At 50.5% G+C, this 14,384-nt stretch overlaps 1 protein-coding gene across 1 annotated transcript; it reads right to left on the reverse strand.

Annotated features, from left to right (window-relative positions):
• Positions 1 to 3,258: 3,258 nt before the first annotated feature.
• On the reverse strand, positions 3,259 to 12,402 carry LOC114787676 (protein-L-isoaspartate O-methyltransferase domain-containing protein 1-like). Its single transcript, XM_028975439.1, is given in 7 exon segments — positions 3,259 to 3,665; positions 3,668 to 3,765; positions 4,082 to 4,205; positions 5,511 to 5,682; positions 5,762 to 5,864; positions 6,102 to 6,520; positions 12,294 to 12,402. Coding segments are annotated over 6 exon segments (1,092 nt in total). The 5' UTR covers positions 6,406 to 6,520; positions 12,294 to 12,402; the 3' UTR covers positions 3,259 to 3,374.
• Between the last annotated feature and the right edge of the window lie 1,982 nt (positions 12,403 to 14,384).

The following is a 14,384-nucleotide window of genomic DNA, read 5'->3' on the forward strand; positions in this document are numbered from 1 at the left end:
CCTGTATGACCTCCCTTCATCTTGCAGGAACTGCTGACACACTCCAGCCACACAAGGTCTAGCATTATGTTGTATGAGGGGGAACCCAGGGCCAACTGTGGTCTCACAAGGGGTCTGAGGATCTCATCTCGGTACCTAATGGCAGTCAGGCTACCATCCTGAGTTGCTTGTGTGGGTTGTAGACTCCATGGTTGTTTCTATTCTAGTTTCTTTGCTCTGATTACTGCTTTGCACACTCTTGGCATTCTCTCGATGAGCTTCAAGAGGTCGTCACCTGAAATACTTCTCCAACAGTCTTGAAGGAGTTCCCAGAGGTGTTTAGCACTTGTTGGTCCAGCTCACCCCAAACCATCTGGATTGGGTTCAGGTCCGGTGACTGTGGAGGTCAGGTCTCCACTTTTGGTTAAGTACAGAACTCCACATGTGTTCATTCATAGTTTTGGTGCCTTCAGTGAGAATCTACCAACGTAATGGTCATGAAGATAAAGAAAACACGTTGAATGAGAAGGTGTCCAGACTTTTGGCCTGTACTGTATATACTGTGTGTGTGTGTGTGTGTATATATACATATATACACACACACACATTTAATAATAAAAAACCTTATCTGCTCAGTTCAATAATGAGCAGATAAGATCAAGGTACGGCTGAACACTTCATTTCAATTCACCACAACAACAAGGCACCGCAGACATGAATCATATAAATATATTTAATGAAAAGTTGGTGAAGATAGCATCAAAAAACAAGCAAAAAAGTGATCGACTTCAAAATCCAAACATGTTTCTCAGCACGTTCCTCATGGAAAGGAACGTTCATCAACCTTCCATCCTGTGAATGGAGAAGCTCCCATCTCTGACTTAATGAGTCGGTCCTACTGTAACCATGGCAACACAATGGTTTGATCTAAAGCACTGGAACGTCAGGAGCCGTGACAGGAAAAGACATTGCTTCTTCAGCGTGAAGTTCACCGAAGACATCAAACCCCAACCTTTTGATAAATTTGAGTTCCTCAAGAGAAGGAGTGTAGAGTAGCTCAGTAGTATCAAAACCTGTACAGAACTTTCCTTTTTTAAACAGTATTATTCATTTATACTCATTTCAGACAGCAGATATACAATAAAGGCTGAACGTCAACCCTGCTGGTGTGATGCCCACCTCACCCTCCCTCTGTCACACGCCTCTCACTACATGCCACCAAGGCTCCATGACCAAGGTCAAAGGTCACCCCAACCAGCCTGCACAAGAGCGGAGGAACAGAAACGATAAACACGATAACAACATTACAAACAACAACAAGAAAAAGAACTGAACACTCTGAAGGTGCTTCGACCAGAAATCTGTCTGGCCACGCCTCCAGGTGACCTTGGTGACGATTCTGCTCCGCGCTCTACTGGATTCCTCATGTGCTCTCAGCACTGGTCCTCGAGTTTAAAGCTTCTAAGAACAGAGCCCTGTTCCGTCCCTGCGCCTTTCTGCTGAAACTATAGCGATTGCGCAAAAGAAAATCAAATCTGTGGCTTTAAACATTTCCTGAAACATAAATGTCACTTAAAGAAAATCATGTTCAGAAATCATGATTCACAAACTGTCTTCACCATGATGAAAAAAAAAGCAAAAAAATGCTACATGTAGAAACACAGAAGCCTGACGTGTGTTAAGATGAGCGCTGGGTGTGTATAGGCCGTGTTTGAAGGGGCGTGTCTGGAGGGGCGTGAGCGTGGAGGGGGTGTGTCTGAAGGGGCATCTTTGTGTGTTGGGGGGAATGTCTGGAGGACATTTGTGTAAGGGCGTGTCAGTGGGAGGGGCATTCTAGAGGAAGCGTCTGTTGAGGGTTTGTGTCTATGGGAGGGGTGTCTGTCCGGAAGGGCATGTGTGTGTAGGTGCGTGTCCGGAGGGGGCGTGTCCAGAGGGGTGTGTGTGTGTAAGGTGCATGTCCAGAGGGGGCGTGTCCAGAGGGGTGTGTGTGTGTAAGGTGCGTGTCCGGAGGGGGCGTGTCCAGAGGGGTGTGTGTGTAAGGTGCGTGTCTGGAGGGGGCGTGTCCAGAGGGGTGTGTGTGTATAAAGCGCGTGTCCGGAGGAGGTGTGTCCAGAGGGGTGTGTGTGTGTAAAGCGTGTGTCCGGAGGGGGCGTGTCCAGAGGGGTGTGTGTGTATAAGGGGCATGTCCGGAGGGGGGTGTGTGTGTGTGTGTGTAAGGTGCGTGTCGGAGGGGGGTGTCAAGAGGGGTGTGTGTGTATAAGGGGGTCCGGAGGGCGTGTGTGTGTGTAAGATGCGGGTTCGGAGGGGGCGTGTGTGTGTGGTGTAAGGTGGTGTCCGGAGGGGGGGGTGTGTGTGTGTGTGTAAGGTGCGTGTCGGAGGGGGCGTGTGTGTGTGTAAGGTGCGTGTCCGGAGGGGCGTGTGTGTGTGTGTAAGATGCGTGTCCGGAGGGGGGTGTGTGTGTGGTGTAAGGTGCGTGTCCGGAGGGGGCGGTGTGTGTGTGTGGTGTAAGGTGCGTGTCCGGAGGGGGCGTGTGTGTGTGTGTAAGATGCGTGTCCGGAGGGGGGGGTGTGTGTGTGTGTAAGGTGCGTGTCCGGAGGGGGCGTGGTGTGTGTGTGTAAGAGATGCGTGTCCGGAGGGGGTGTGGTGTTGTGTGTGTAAGGTGCGTGTCCGGAGGGGGCGTGTGTGTGTGTGTGTAAGGTGCGTGTCGGAGGGGGCGTGTGTGGGTGTGTAAGGTGCGTGTCCGGAGGGGGCGTGGTGTGTGTGTGTGTGTGTAAGGTGCGTGCTCGGAGGGGGCGTGTGTGTGTGTGTAAGGTGCGTGTCCGGAGGGGGGTGGTGTGTGTGGTGTGTGTGGTAAGTGCGTGCTCGGAGGGGGCGTGTGTGTGTGTGTAAGGTGCGTGTCCGGGGGGCGTGTTGTGTGGTGTGGTGTGTAAGGTGCGTGCTCGGAGGGGGCGTGTGGTGTGTGTAAGGTGCGTGTCCGGAGGGGGCGTGTGTGTGTGTGTGTGTGTGTGTGTAAGGTGCGTGCGGAGGGGGCGTGTGTGTGTGTGTGTAAGGTGCGTGTCCGGAGGGGGGGTGTGTGTGTGTGTGTGGTGTGTGTGTAAGGTGCGTGTCCGGAGGGGGCGTGTGTGTGTGTGTGTGTGTGTGTGTAAGGTGCGTGCTCGGAGGGGGCGTGTGTGGGTGTGTAAGGTGCGTGTCCGGAGGGGGCGTGTGTGTGTGTGTGTGTGTGTGTGTAAGGTGCGTGCTCGGAGGGGGCGTGTGTGTGTGTGTAAGGTGCGTGTCCGGAGGGGGTGTGTGTGTGTGTGTGTGGTGTAAGGTGCGTGCTCGGAGGGGGCGTGTGTGTGTGTGTAAGGTGCGTGTCCGGAGGGGGTGTGTGTGTGTGTGTGTGTGTGTGTGTGTGTTTATTTCTCTCGGTAGTACAGCAGGTAGGTCTTGAGTGATTCGGGCAGCGGCAGGCTCAGGATTCGGTCTCTGAGCAGGTTGACCTGCGGCTCCTCGGCCTTCAGTGTCTCCGTAGCGTCCTCCTCCTCCTTCTCCTTCTCCTCCTCCTTGTCCTTCAGCTCCTCCTCGATGCACTCGTCCTCCTCGCTCTCCACCGGCTGCGGGATCAGCTGGTTTCCCACGAAGACGTAGGTGTTGATGCAGCGCTGTCGGCAGCGGCGCCGCTTGCGCTTCTGGGGGGGCTTGTGGGGGGGAGGCCACGGGAGCGACTCTCCTCATTGGTCAGGAAGCGCAGCGTGCGGCGGACGTAGATGCGCGACAGGTCCTGCAGGGAGCGCACCGACACCGGAGCTGCGGGGAGGCAATGACGATTTACACCGACGTTCTTCTCCGTCCTCACACCAGAGGTCAGAGGTTACGATCAGTTAAGGGACAGCGGCAGCTGGTCACGTGACCGTCTTACTGTAAACAACATAATACCCAGCATTCCACGCAGCCAATCAGAGCGCAGGAATGTCACCATTTTGTGTTTGTACTTTATTCCAGAAATAGAGAAGAAATTAATAGAGAACACTAATCATAATGAGCACATCCATCACGGTTTAAATAAAAACGACGAGCACCTTCACCAAGAACGTTCTGCGCTCTGCTGTGTTCGGACACTTACGGAGATCGACCGTGTCTCTTTTGATGGCGTCGGGTCGGCTCTGCTGCACCAGTGGCGTGAAGGACACGGGCAGGATGTTCTTACTCTCCCAGGAGCTCTGGCCAGTCCGGGTTATCTGAGTCAGCTGGAGACAGGAACGCACACAGGAACACATCTCAGGACCAGGGAACTGACCTTCTCCACCTAGCGGTTACCCGTCCGCGTCCCATCTGACTCCGCTCTAACCCCGGCACACCTTCAGCTCTATTACCCCACCGGGCCCGGAACGACGTCCAGAACAGCGCCCTCTGGTGGTGGCCCACAGCGGCTCCTCCTGCGGTTCTGCACTGGGGCCAATAATCCAGATCCTTCAAGGAGCAACAGTCTTCACGCTGACTGAACACCGAAACGACCACCAAACTTTATTCTTTCTTTAAGATACCGTTTTATCAGCTCGCTCAGTCCTTCATTTACGCACGAACGACAAGCACGACTTACGTTTCGCGGTCAGGTGGTGCACGTTCTGCCCTGCACTCTCTTCCCCGGAGTACTCCTAGTTTTTGGTCAAGAGGGCCAGTGTGCAGCAACACGCTCCAGGTTTGATGGGATCTTCTTCTTTATGTTTTCGGTCATGTGAGCTGAATTTGGTAAACGTGTCCCAGCCAGTAGGCCATCTGAACAGGATGAACGGGCCCAGTGCTGAAGGTCCGAACTAAGACTGGCGTTTTTCCATGATTGGTGTAGCCGTTATCAATAAATAGGACACAGGCACCAGAAATATAACTCCGGTCAAACCTTCTTTCAGAACCAATAAGATCATGACATTTTGTATTCCCACTAGTAAGGAGGTGACATTGGGACCTTCTCAACTCGGTACCTGTATTAAAAGTCCATGGCCAAGACATGTCCAAGGATGTCAGGGCCAAGATTGTGGACCTAAACAAAGGCTGGAATGGACTAGAAGAGCATCGCCAGGCAGCTGGTGACAAGGTGACAACAGGTGGAAAAACCACCATCTGGAGATCTCACCTCGTGGAGTTTACATTTACACTCACATTTAAGGCATTTGGCAGACGCCCTGATCCAGAGCGACCTACAACGTGCTTCCATGTCACCATGGATGAAGTGATCAGTTCTGGTTCACTAGGACCCCCAACTATGAATACAATCTTTTATTCACTCTGTTCTAGTTTCTACAGAAGTCAGACAAGAAGAAGGTCACAAGTTCATCTAAATCTTCTCTAAAGAGGAAGGTCTTGAGTTGCCGTGTGAAGGTGCTCAGTAACTGAGCTGGAAGTTCATTCCACCACCGAGGGGCCAAGACGGAGAAGAGTCTAGATGAGCGTCTTCCTCGTACCTTCAGCGGGTTTCAGTGATAATGCGAACGGTGTAGAACTTGTAGAACACACTGGGTACTTATGTAATAAGAATGAATAATCTGCAGACGTACCTGGTCCTCGACGGGCATGACGAGGATGCCCCCGACCTTCAGCATTATTTTCATGTAGTTCTCGTGGGCCTTCTGCACCCCGGCGCCGCAGTAAATGCGGTCATACTGGTGACTGTCTGAGGAGATGTCCAGACAGTTCCCCACCACGAACTGCGGCTCGCACAGCTCGAACCTGGTGGTGGAATTCAGGGAAACCGGCGCGTGAAAAGACGCGCTCTGGAGGCTCCGGATCGGCAGCAGCGGCGACTCACCTGTCGAAGCTGTCGCTGGTTTTGACGAAGTCGTCCAGCCGCTCTCGGGCGTACTCCACCACGTCCTTGTGCAGCTCCACGCCGTGGTTCACGCCGAAGGGGCCTGCAGGCCGGCGGCGGGGGACAATGGTGACTTTTTAAATCCGACAGAGCTCATGAATATTCAGTAAAATTACACAAATTAAAACGCCATTTTACTGGCCTATACATTAATATCAAATTATATTACTTAAAAGAAACCGGTAACCAGGTCACATGTGCACACACACACACACACACACACACACACACAGTATAAATGAACACAGCGTGGAACGTTATGAGACGTGGCGACGCCCACCTATGATGAGGCCCACCATGGTGCTCAGGTACCCCGTCCCGCTGCCCAGGTTGAGGAAGGACAGGCCCTGCTGCAGCATCAGGGCCTCCATCACCTCCGAGTAGATGCAGGGAGCCGACAGGTGGATGTTGCCGTGCTTCCACGCCAGGTCCTTGTAGGCGGTGTCCCGGTAACCGTCCAGGTAGTAGTCGCCGCGGTCGATAGCGCGGAACGCCTCCACCCGCTCGCTGCGGATGTACTGAGCTTCCTTCAGATTGTCGATCAAGTCGTCATTGTCCTCCCCGGCGCTCACGGCCCCTCCCATGGCGACGGAATCACAGCGGGTACGAGAAGAAGAAGGGACGAGAAAAGGAAAAAGGAACCATGGAAGGCGCCAGCCTGCCGACGTAGTCCGACTCACATGGGTGGAGGCAGGAGAGCTGAAAAACACGGGGAGGCGACGGTAAGCGAGCGACGTAAACTACGCAAAACTACCACCGCAGCGCCACAAACTACGCACGAAAAAACTACGCCACAAATACCGGCGACGTACCACCGACGGCGCACGACAAACCTACCGACGGCGTGCGACAAAACTGCGCAAAACTACGACGGCAGTGCGACAAACTACGCAAAACTACCGACGGCGTACCACCGACGGCGCACAACAAACTACCGACGGCGTGCGACAAACTGCGCAAACTACCGACGGCGTGCGACAAACTACGCAAAACTACCGGCGACGTACCACCGACGGCGCACGACAAACTACCGACGGTGTGCGACAAACTACGCAAAACTACCGACGGTGTGCGACAAACTACGCAAAACTACCGACGGCGTACCACCGACGGTGGCACAACAAACTACCGACGGCGTGCGACAAACTGCGCAAAACTACCCGCCGCGCCAACAAACTACGCAAGATAAAACTACGCAAAACTACCTGCGGCGTACCAACGACAGCGCACGACAATACTACCGACGGCGTGCGATAAAAAAACTACGCAAAACTAACGAACGGCGTACCACCGACGCTGCACGACAAACTACCGACGGCGTGCGACAAAACTGCGCACACTACCGACGGCGTGCGACAAACTACGCAAAACTACCGCCACGCCACCAACTACGCACAGACAAATACACAAAACTACCGGCGGCGTACCACCGGCGGCGCACGACAAACTATACGACGGCGTGCGACAAATTACGCAAAACTACCCGACGGCGTACGACAAACTACCGACGGCGTACGACAAACTAACGCAAAGCTACCGACGGCGTAGCACCGACGGCGCACGACAAACTACCGACGGCGTGCGACCCAAACTGCGCAAAACTACGACGGCGTGCGACAAACTACGCAAAACTACCGCGGCGCAGCATCGACGGCGCACGACAAACTACCGACGGCGTCGACCAAACTGCGCAAAACTACCGGCAGCGTACCCCCGACGGCGCACTACAAACTACCCACGGCGTGCGACAAACTACGCAACACTACCAACGGCGTAGCACCGACGGCGCACGACAAAACTACCGACGGCGTGCGACAAACTGCGCAAAACCTACCGACGGCGTACCACCGACGGCGCACGACAAACTACCGACGGCGTGCGACAAACTGCGCAAAACTACTGACGGCGTGCAACAAAACTATCGACGGCGTGCGACAAACTACCGACGCCGTGAGACAAATACCGGCGCCGTGCGACAAACTGCGCAAAACTACCGGCAGCGTACCACCGACGGCGCACGACAAACTACCCACGGCTCGTGCGACAAACTACGCAAAACTACCGACGGCGTGCGACAAACTACCGACGCCGTGCGACAAACTGCGCAAAACTACCGGCAGCGTACCACAGACCGCGCCCGACAAACTACCCACGGCGTGCGACAAACTACGCAAAACTACCACGGCGTAGCACCGACGGCGCACGACAAACTACCGACGGCGTGCGACAACTGCGCAAAACTACCGCCGGCGTACCACCGACGGCGCACGACAAACTACCGACGGCGTGCGACAAAACTACGCAAAACTACCGACGGCGTACCACCAGCGGCGCACGAAAAACTACCGACGGCGTGGTGACAAACTGCGCAAAACTACCGCCGCCGTGCCACAAACTACGCACGACAAACTACGTAAAACTACCGGCGGCGTACCACCGACGGCGCACGACAAACTACCGACGGCGTGCGACAAACTACGCAAAACTACCAACGGCATAGCACCGACGGCGCATGACAAACTACCGACGGCGTGCGACAAACTGCGCAAAACTACCGGCGGCGTACCACCGACGGCGCACGACAAACTACCGACGGCGTGCGACGAACTACCAACGGCGTGCGACAAACTACGCAAAACTACCGACGGCGTACCACCGACGGCGCATGACAATTTACCAACGGCGTGCGACAAAATGTGACAAACTACGCAAAACTACCGACGGCGTGCCACAAACTACGCACGACAAACTACGCAAAACTACCGGCGGTGTGCCACAAACTACGCAAAACTACCGACGGCGTACCACCGACGGCGCACGACAAAACTACCGACGGCGTGCGACAAACTGCGACAAACTACGCAAAAGTACCCAACGGCGTGCCACAAACTACGCATGACAAACTACGCAAAACTAACGGCGGCATGCCACAAACTACGCAAAACTACCGACGGCGTGCCACAAACTACGCACGACAAACTGCGCAAAACTACCGGCGGCGTACCACCGGCGGCGTGCAACAAACTACGCAAAACTACCGACGGCGTACCACCGACGGCGCACGACAAACTACCGACAGCGTGCGACATACTACACGACAAACTACTACACAAAACTACCCCACATGCCCAGCGTCACGCGAAACTACACAAACCTACTATACACACAAAACTACACACGACAAACTATACAAAACTACCCTACACATGGGTAGCGTCATACAAAACAACCCACAAAAAACTACACAAGACAAACTAAACAAACTACACTACAAATCCTGCAAAACGACGAAATGACAATACAAAAAGTACACAGACAGAATCACGGATTGGAGCGGGACTTTGTACACATGCGATCAGCGATAATAAGGAAAATCGATAAGAAGAATCCTTATCTAAGCTCTTATCCAGAGCGACATACAACGTTACAATCAACAAAGTGATTAATTTTCACCAAATCAACAAAACGAAATAGAATCCAGCTGCGGTGAACACAAGCGAAGGAATGATCTGTATACGTCTTGTTCCAGCAAGTCGAAGGACGGCATGATGGAACGTTATCATTTTATCACCCAGATATAAAAAAAAAAAACACCATAAAAACATCATGGATTATGCAGCATCAAATGATTTCCTTATCATCAAATAACCAATAAAAATCACAAGTACAAAGCTTGGCAGGCCCGGCGCCGGCCGACACCCTACAGCCATCAATTCAACAAATGCAAAAATGCGCATTTCCACAGCGGCCTGCGTTACACACTAAATTCACAATGAAATGCAGGATGGTGAAGGTGTGCAGCGCTGTCAATCATTGCTGGGTGCCATAAAATTATGGAAATTTCACGGGATTATTATTCTGTTACAGGAACACTGATCTGAAAGCAGGAGAGAACGTTGTTTAGAGGTTGTACACCAGACAAGTTATGATGATGATCATAATACCTCCACAAATAAGACTATACATTTACTGCAACACAACACCTACACCTTGTATTGTGTGTTGTGTGTGTTGGTGAGTTGTTGTGTGTGTTGTGTTGTTGAAATGTATAGGTTTTGTGTGTATTGTGTGTTGTTGTGAGTGTGTAGTTGTGTGTTGTGGTAAATGTATAGGTGTCGTGTGTGTTGTGAGAGTGTATTGTGTGTTGTTGTAAATGTACAGGTGTTGTGTGTATTGTGTGTTGTTGTAAATGTATAGGTGTTGTGTGTATTGTGAGTGTGTAGTTGTTGTGTGTTGTATTGATGTAAATGTATAGGTGTTGTGTGTATTGTGTGGGTGTAGTTGTTGTGTTGTTGTAAATGTATAGGACCCTATCAACACCCTATATCAGGTGTGCATAATTATTAGGCAACTTCCTTTCCTTTGTCAAAATGGGTCAAAAGAAGGACTTGACAGGCTCAGAAAAGTCAAAATAGTGAGACTATCTTGCAGAGGGATGCAGCACTCTTAAAATTGCAAAGCTTCTGAAGCGTGATCATCGAACAAGCAAGCGTTTCATTCAAAATAGTCAACAGGGTCGCCAAGAAGCGTGTGGAAAAACCAAGGAGCAAATAACTGCCCATGAACTGAGAAAAGTCAAGCGTGCAGCTGCCAAGATGCCACTTGCCACCAGTTTGGCCATATTTCAGAGCTGCAACATCACTGGAGTGCCCAAAAGCACAAGGTGTGCAATACTCAGAGACATGGCCAAGGTAAGAAAGGCTGAAAGACGACCACCACTGAACAAGACACACAAGCTGAAACGTCAAGACTGGGCCAAGAAATATCTCAAGACTGATTTTTCTAAGGTTTTATGGACTGATGAAATGAGAGTGAGTCTTGATGGGCCAGATGGATGGGCCCGTGGCTGGATTGGTAAAGGGCAGAGAGCTCCAGTCCGACTCAGACGCCAGCAAGGTGGAGGTGGAGTACTGGTTTGGGCTGGTATCATCAAAGATGAGCTTGTGGGGCCTTTTCGGGTTGAGGATGGAGTCAAGCTCAACTCCCAGTCCTACTGCCAGTCTCTGGAAGACACCTTCTTCAAGCAGTGGTACAGGAAGAAGTCCGCATTCTTCAAGAAAAACATGATTTTCATTCAGGACAATGCTCCATCACACGCGTCCAAGTACTCCACAGCGTGGCTGGCAAGAAAGGGTATAAAAGAAGAAAAACTAATGACATGGCCTCCTTGTTCACCTGATCTGAACCCCATTGAGAACCTGTGGTCCATCATCAAATGTGAGATTTACAAGGAGGGAAAACAGTACACCTCTCTGAACAGTGTCTGGGAGGCTGTGGTTGCTGCTGCACGCAATGTTGATGGTGAACAGATCAAAACACTGACAGAATCCATGGATGGCAGGCTTTTGAGTTTGCTTGCAAAGAAAGGTGGCTATATTGGTCGCTGATTTGTTTTTGAATGTCAGAAATGTATATTTGTGAATGTGGAGATGTTATATTGGTTTCACTGGTAAAAATAAATAATTGAAATGGGTATATATTTGTTTTTTGTTAAGTTGCCTAATAATTATGGACAGTAATAGACACCTGCACACACAGATATCCCCCTAAAATAGCTAAAATAAAAACAAACTAAAAACTACTTCCAAAAACATTCAGCTTTGATATTAATGAGTTTTTTTGGGTTCATTGAGAACATGGTTGTTGTTCAATAATAAAATTATCCTCAAAAATACAACTTGCCTAATAATTATGCACTCCCTGTATAGGTGTTGTGTGTATTGTGAGGGTGTAGTTGTGTTAAATGTATAGGTGTTGTGTTGATGTAAATGTATAGGTGTTGTGGTGAGTGTGTAGTAGTTGTGTTATTGTGAATGTGTAGTTGTTGCCGGGCCAGTGGCAGCTTAGTGGTTAAGGAAGCAGCCCCGTAATCAGAAGGCCAAGGTGCCACTGAGGTCCCCATGATGAAGGTCCTGTCCCCACACACTGCTCCCCGGGCACCTGTCACCGAGGGTGACGGTTAAATACAGAGGACCCGTTTCACCGCGTCACCGTGTGCTGTGCTGCTGTGTATCACAATGACAATCACTTCACTATCACAATGTGTAGGTGTTGATGTTGTGTTGTGTGTCGTTTCCTTGTCGTCGTGTGTAGTTGTCGCGTCTTTGTCGTCGTGTGTAGTTGTTGTCGTGTGTCGTTGTTGTCGCGTCTTTGTCGTCGTGTGTCGTTGTTGTCGCGTCCTTGTCGTCGTGTGTCGTTGATGTCGCGTCTTTGTTGTCTGTGTCGTTGTTGTCGTGTGTCGTTGTCGTCGCGTCCTTGTCGCCGTGTTTTTGTCGCCTGTCGGCCACGTGCTGAAGTCCGTGCCACCATGTTGTTTTGGAGGTAAACGCGTTCACGCGGCTCCGGTGACACGCGGCGTGAAACGAACACGAGCAGGAAGGCGACATTCGAGGGGGAATAAAGCGGGAAGCGCTATAACGGAAGCGCTATAACGGGACCGGACCGGACCGGACCGTGTTCGGTATAAACTCACCGAGCCGCTTCCCGGCAGCCTCGGCGTCAGGAACCGACTCGGTGAGGACATGTAAACACTCGTCACGTGGTCTGCCGCTGCGCGCTCCCGACGCCGCGTCCGCGCTGCGCGACGCTGCAGGTTGCCAGGTTACGCTTTAAATCGCCCGACCGTCCGGCCAGAAACGACGGCCACGCCGCGGCCCGGCGTGTCCGATGAGGGTTAAACTTCCGCCGGCAGGTCCTGCAACAGGCCGCCATAAGGACCGCGTCCCACAGCACCTCTCTACAGGCGTGTAATTACATCTCCACAGGCGTGTAATTCGGCACAATCTGGCAACATTTCTCCCAGTTCTACTGTTCTTGCTGCATTTCCCCCGAATACTGAAACAGCGTCACATGTTTGGTACAAATTGTCACATGATCACAGCTGATTCTATCGCTTATTTTTTAAAAAGACGATAAATTAATTAAGCAGAAATTAAGCAGAAATATAAATACAGTATAAAAATAAAAGCGTAAAACCATCTGAATGTTAATTGTTGTTGTCAGATGTTACTGCTACACTGCATTTTATTGGCATATCTACCCTGTAAATAATTGCTTTATTCGTTTTTTATATTCGCATAGCTACTGCCCTGTGATGTCTGTGTCTCCTCGTTTCATTTTTTGCTTGCTTGCTTATTTCTAGTTTTGTTCCCCTTTTTTTATTTTATAACTTGAATATAGTCTATCAATGCACAGCGAGCAGATTGCACTGCGCACATGATGAATGAAATGTTCAGTCTGAGGGGGGATTGAAGAGCGTGTAGCTCAGGACCTGCCACAGTCGTGGTCCTCCTGGAGCCCTTCACCACAACAGATGACCTGGACGGGCACATCATTGTCCTCCTTGTCAAACTTTATATCGCAGAGAATTCCTCTCTGGGGATGAAACCGCCTGTCCCTCTTCTAGGCCTTAATACTGATCAGCAGCAGGGTCCAGGATGGGGAAGATATTAGCTCCGCCCCCATGACTTGTTTACATTTACCAGACGCCCTTATCCAGAGCGCCTTACAGTCAGAAATTACAGGGACAGTCCCCCCCTGGAGACACTCAGGGTTAAGTGTCAGGCCCCCGCTAAATTCAGCATCAGTCATCAGCAGCGAACCAGAATCAGGGCCACACAAAGCACACGTTTCAATATTTTATTTCTACCGTACACAACCTGTACAACACAGCGCGCTTCTCGTCCTCCAATAGTAAAAGTCCAATATACTTCAACTGAGTTTTAATCAGAAAGGAAAAGAACAGAACAAAAAAAGTCATTTACAATACGCTCGTTTCTTTTCATCATACTAATATCATTACACAAAAATCCAGTTCACATTACAAAACATCAAATACAAACAGGGAAAAATAAATATTCTGCACAAAACTTCCTGAGCAAACAATGTGTGGTATAGAAATTACACATTAAGAGTTATAAATAAGTCAACAGAACAATAAATTACAGTCATTGTGACGTTTAAGAAAAAATGCTGATTCAGTTTATGAAGTCTTTGTGTTCAGCATTTGGAATATTTTAGCGAATACCAAACGGTTCATCTTGTCAGCGTGAACAAAAGAGCTTCAAATCCATGCAATTCTGAAAAGAACGAAATAAAAAGATGTGCAAAAAAAAAAAAAAAAAATGCGGTCAGGAAGTTGACTGGCTTCTTTGATGATACTTCTATGATCTTTAGTATTTCAGGGGAAAGTGATTGTTTTCGTGCTGTCAGCAGCCGTGCTTCTGTGCTCAGTTCGCTCAGAGAAGAAAAACGGCCCGATTCGATATAAACAGTAGCTGAAGAAAAAGTTCTTCTCCTCTCCGGAAAATATGGTACTGTATAATAAATAAAACACCACTCACGTAATACTGCTCTACCACAAAAAACAGAGTATATTTCATGTATTCATTTACATTTAGGCACATTTATGCACACGCACCCGTGTGCACACCAAAGGCAAAGAACGACAGAAATGAACAGGGGCCGAAATGCTGCGTTTTCCACTCCTGCAGCCAGTAGGTGGCGCACCGGCGCAGGGGCTTCGTCCCACCAGCAGGTGGCAGGAACGCTCCGCTGCGAAATC

This window comes from Denticeps clupeoides, chromosome 4 (genome assembly GCF_900700375.1).
Source record: "Denticeps clupeoides chromosome 4, fDenClu1.1, whole genome shotgun sequence".
In the NCBI taxonomy this organism is placed as follows: domain Eukaryota; kingdom Metazoa; phylum Chordata; class Actinopteri; order Clupeiformes; family Denticipitidae; genus Denticeps; species Denticeps clupeoides.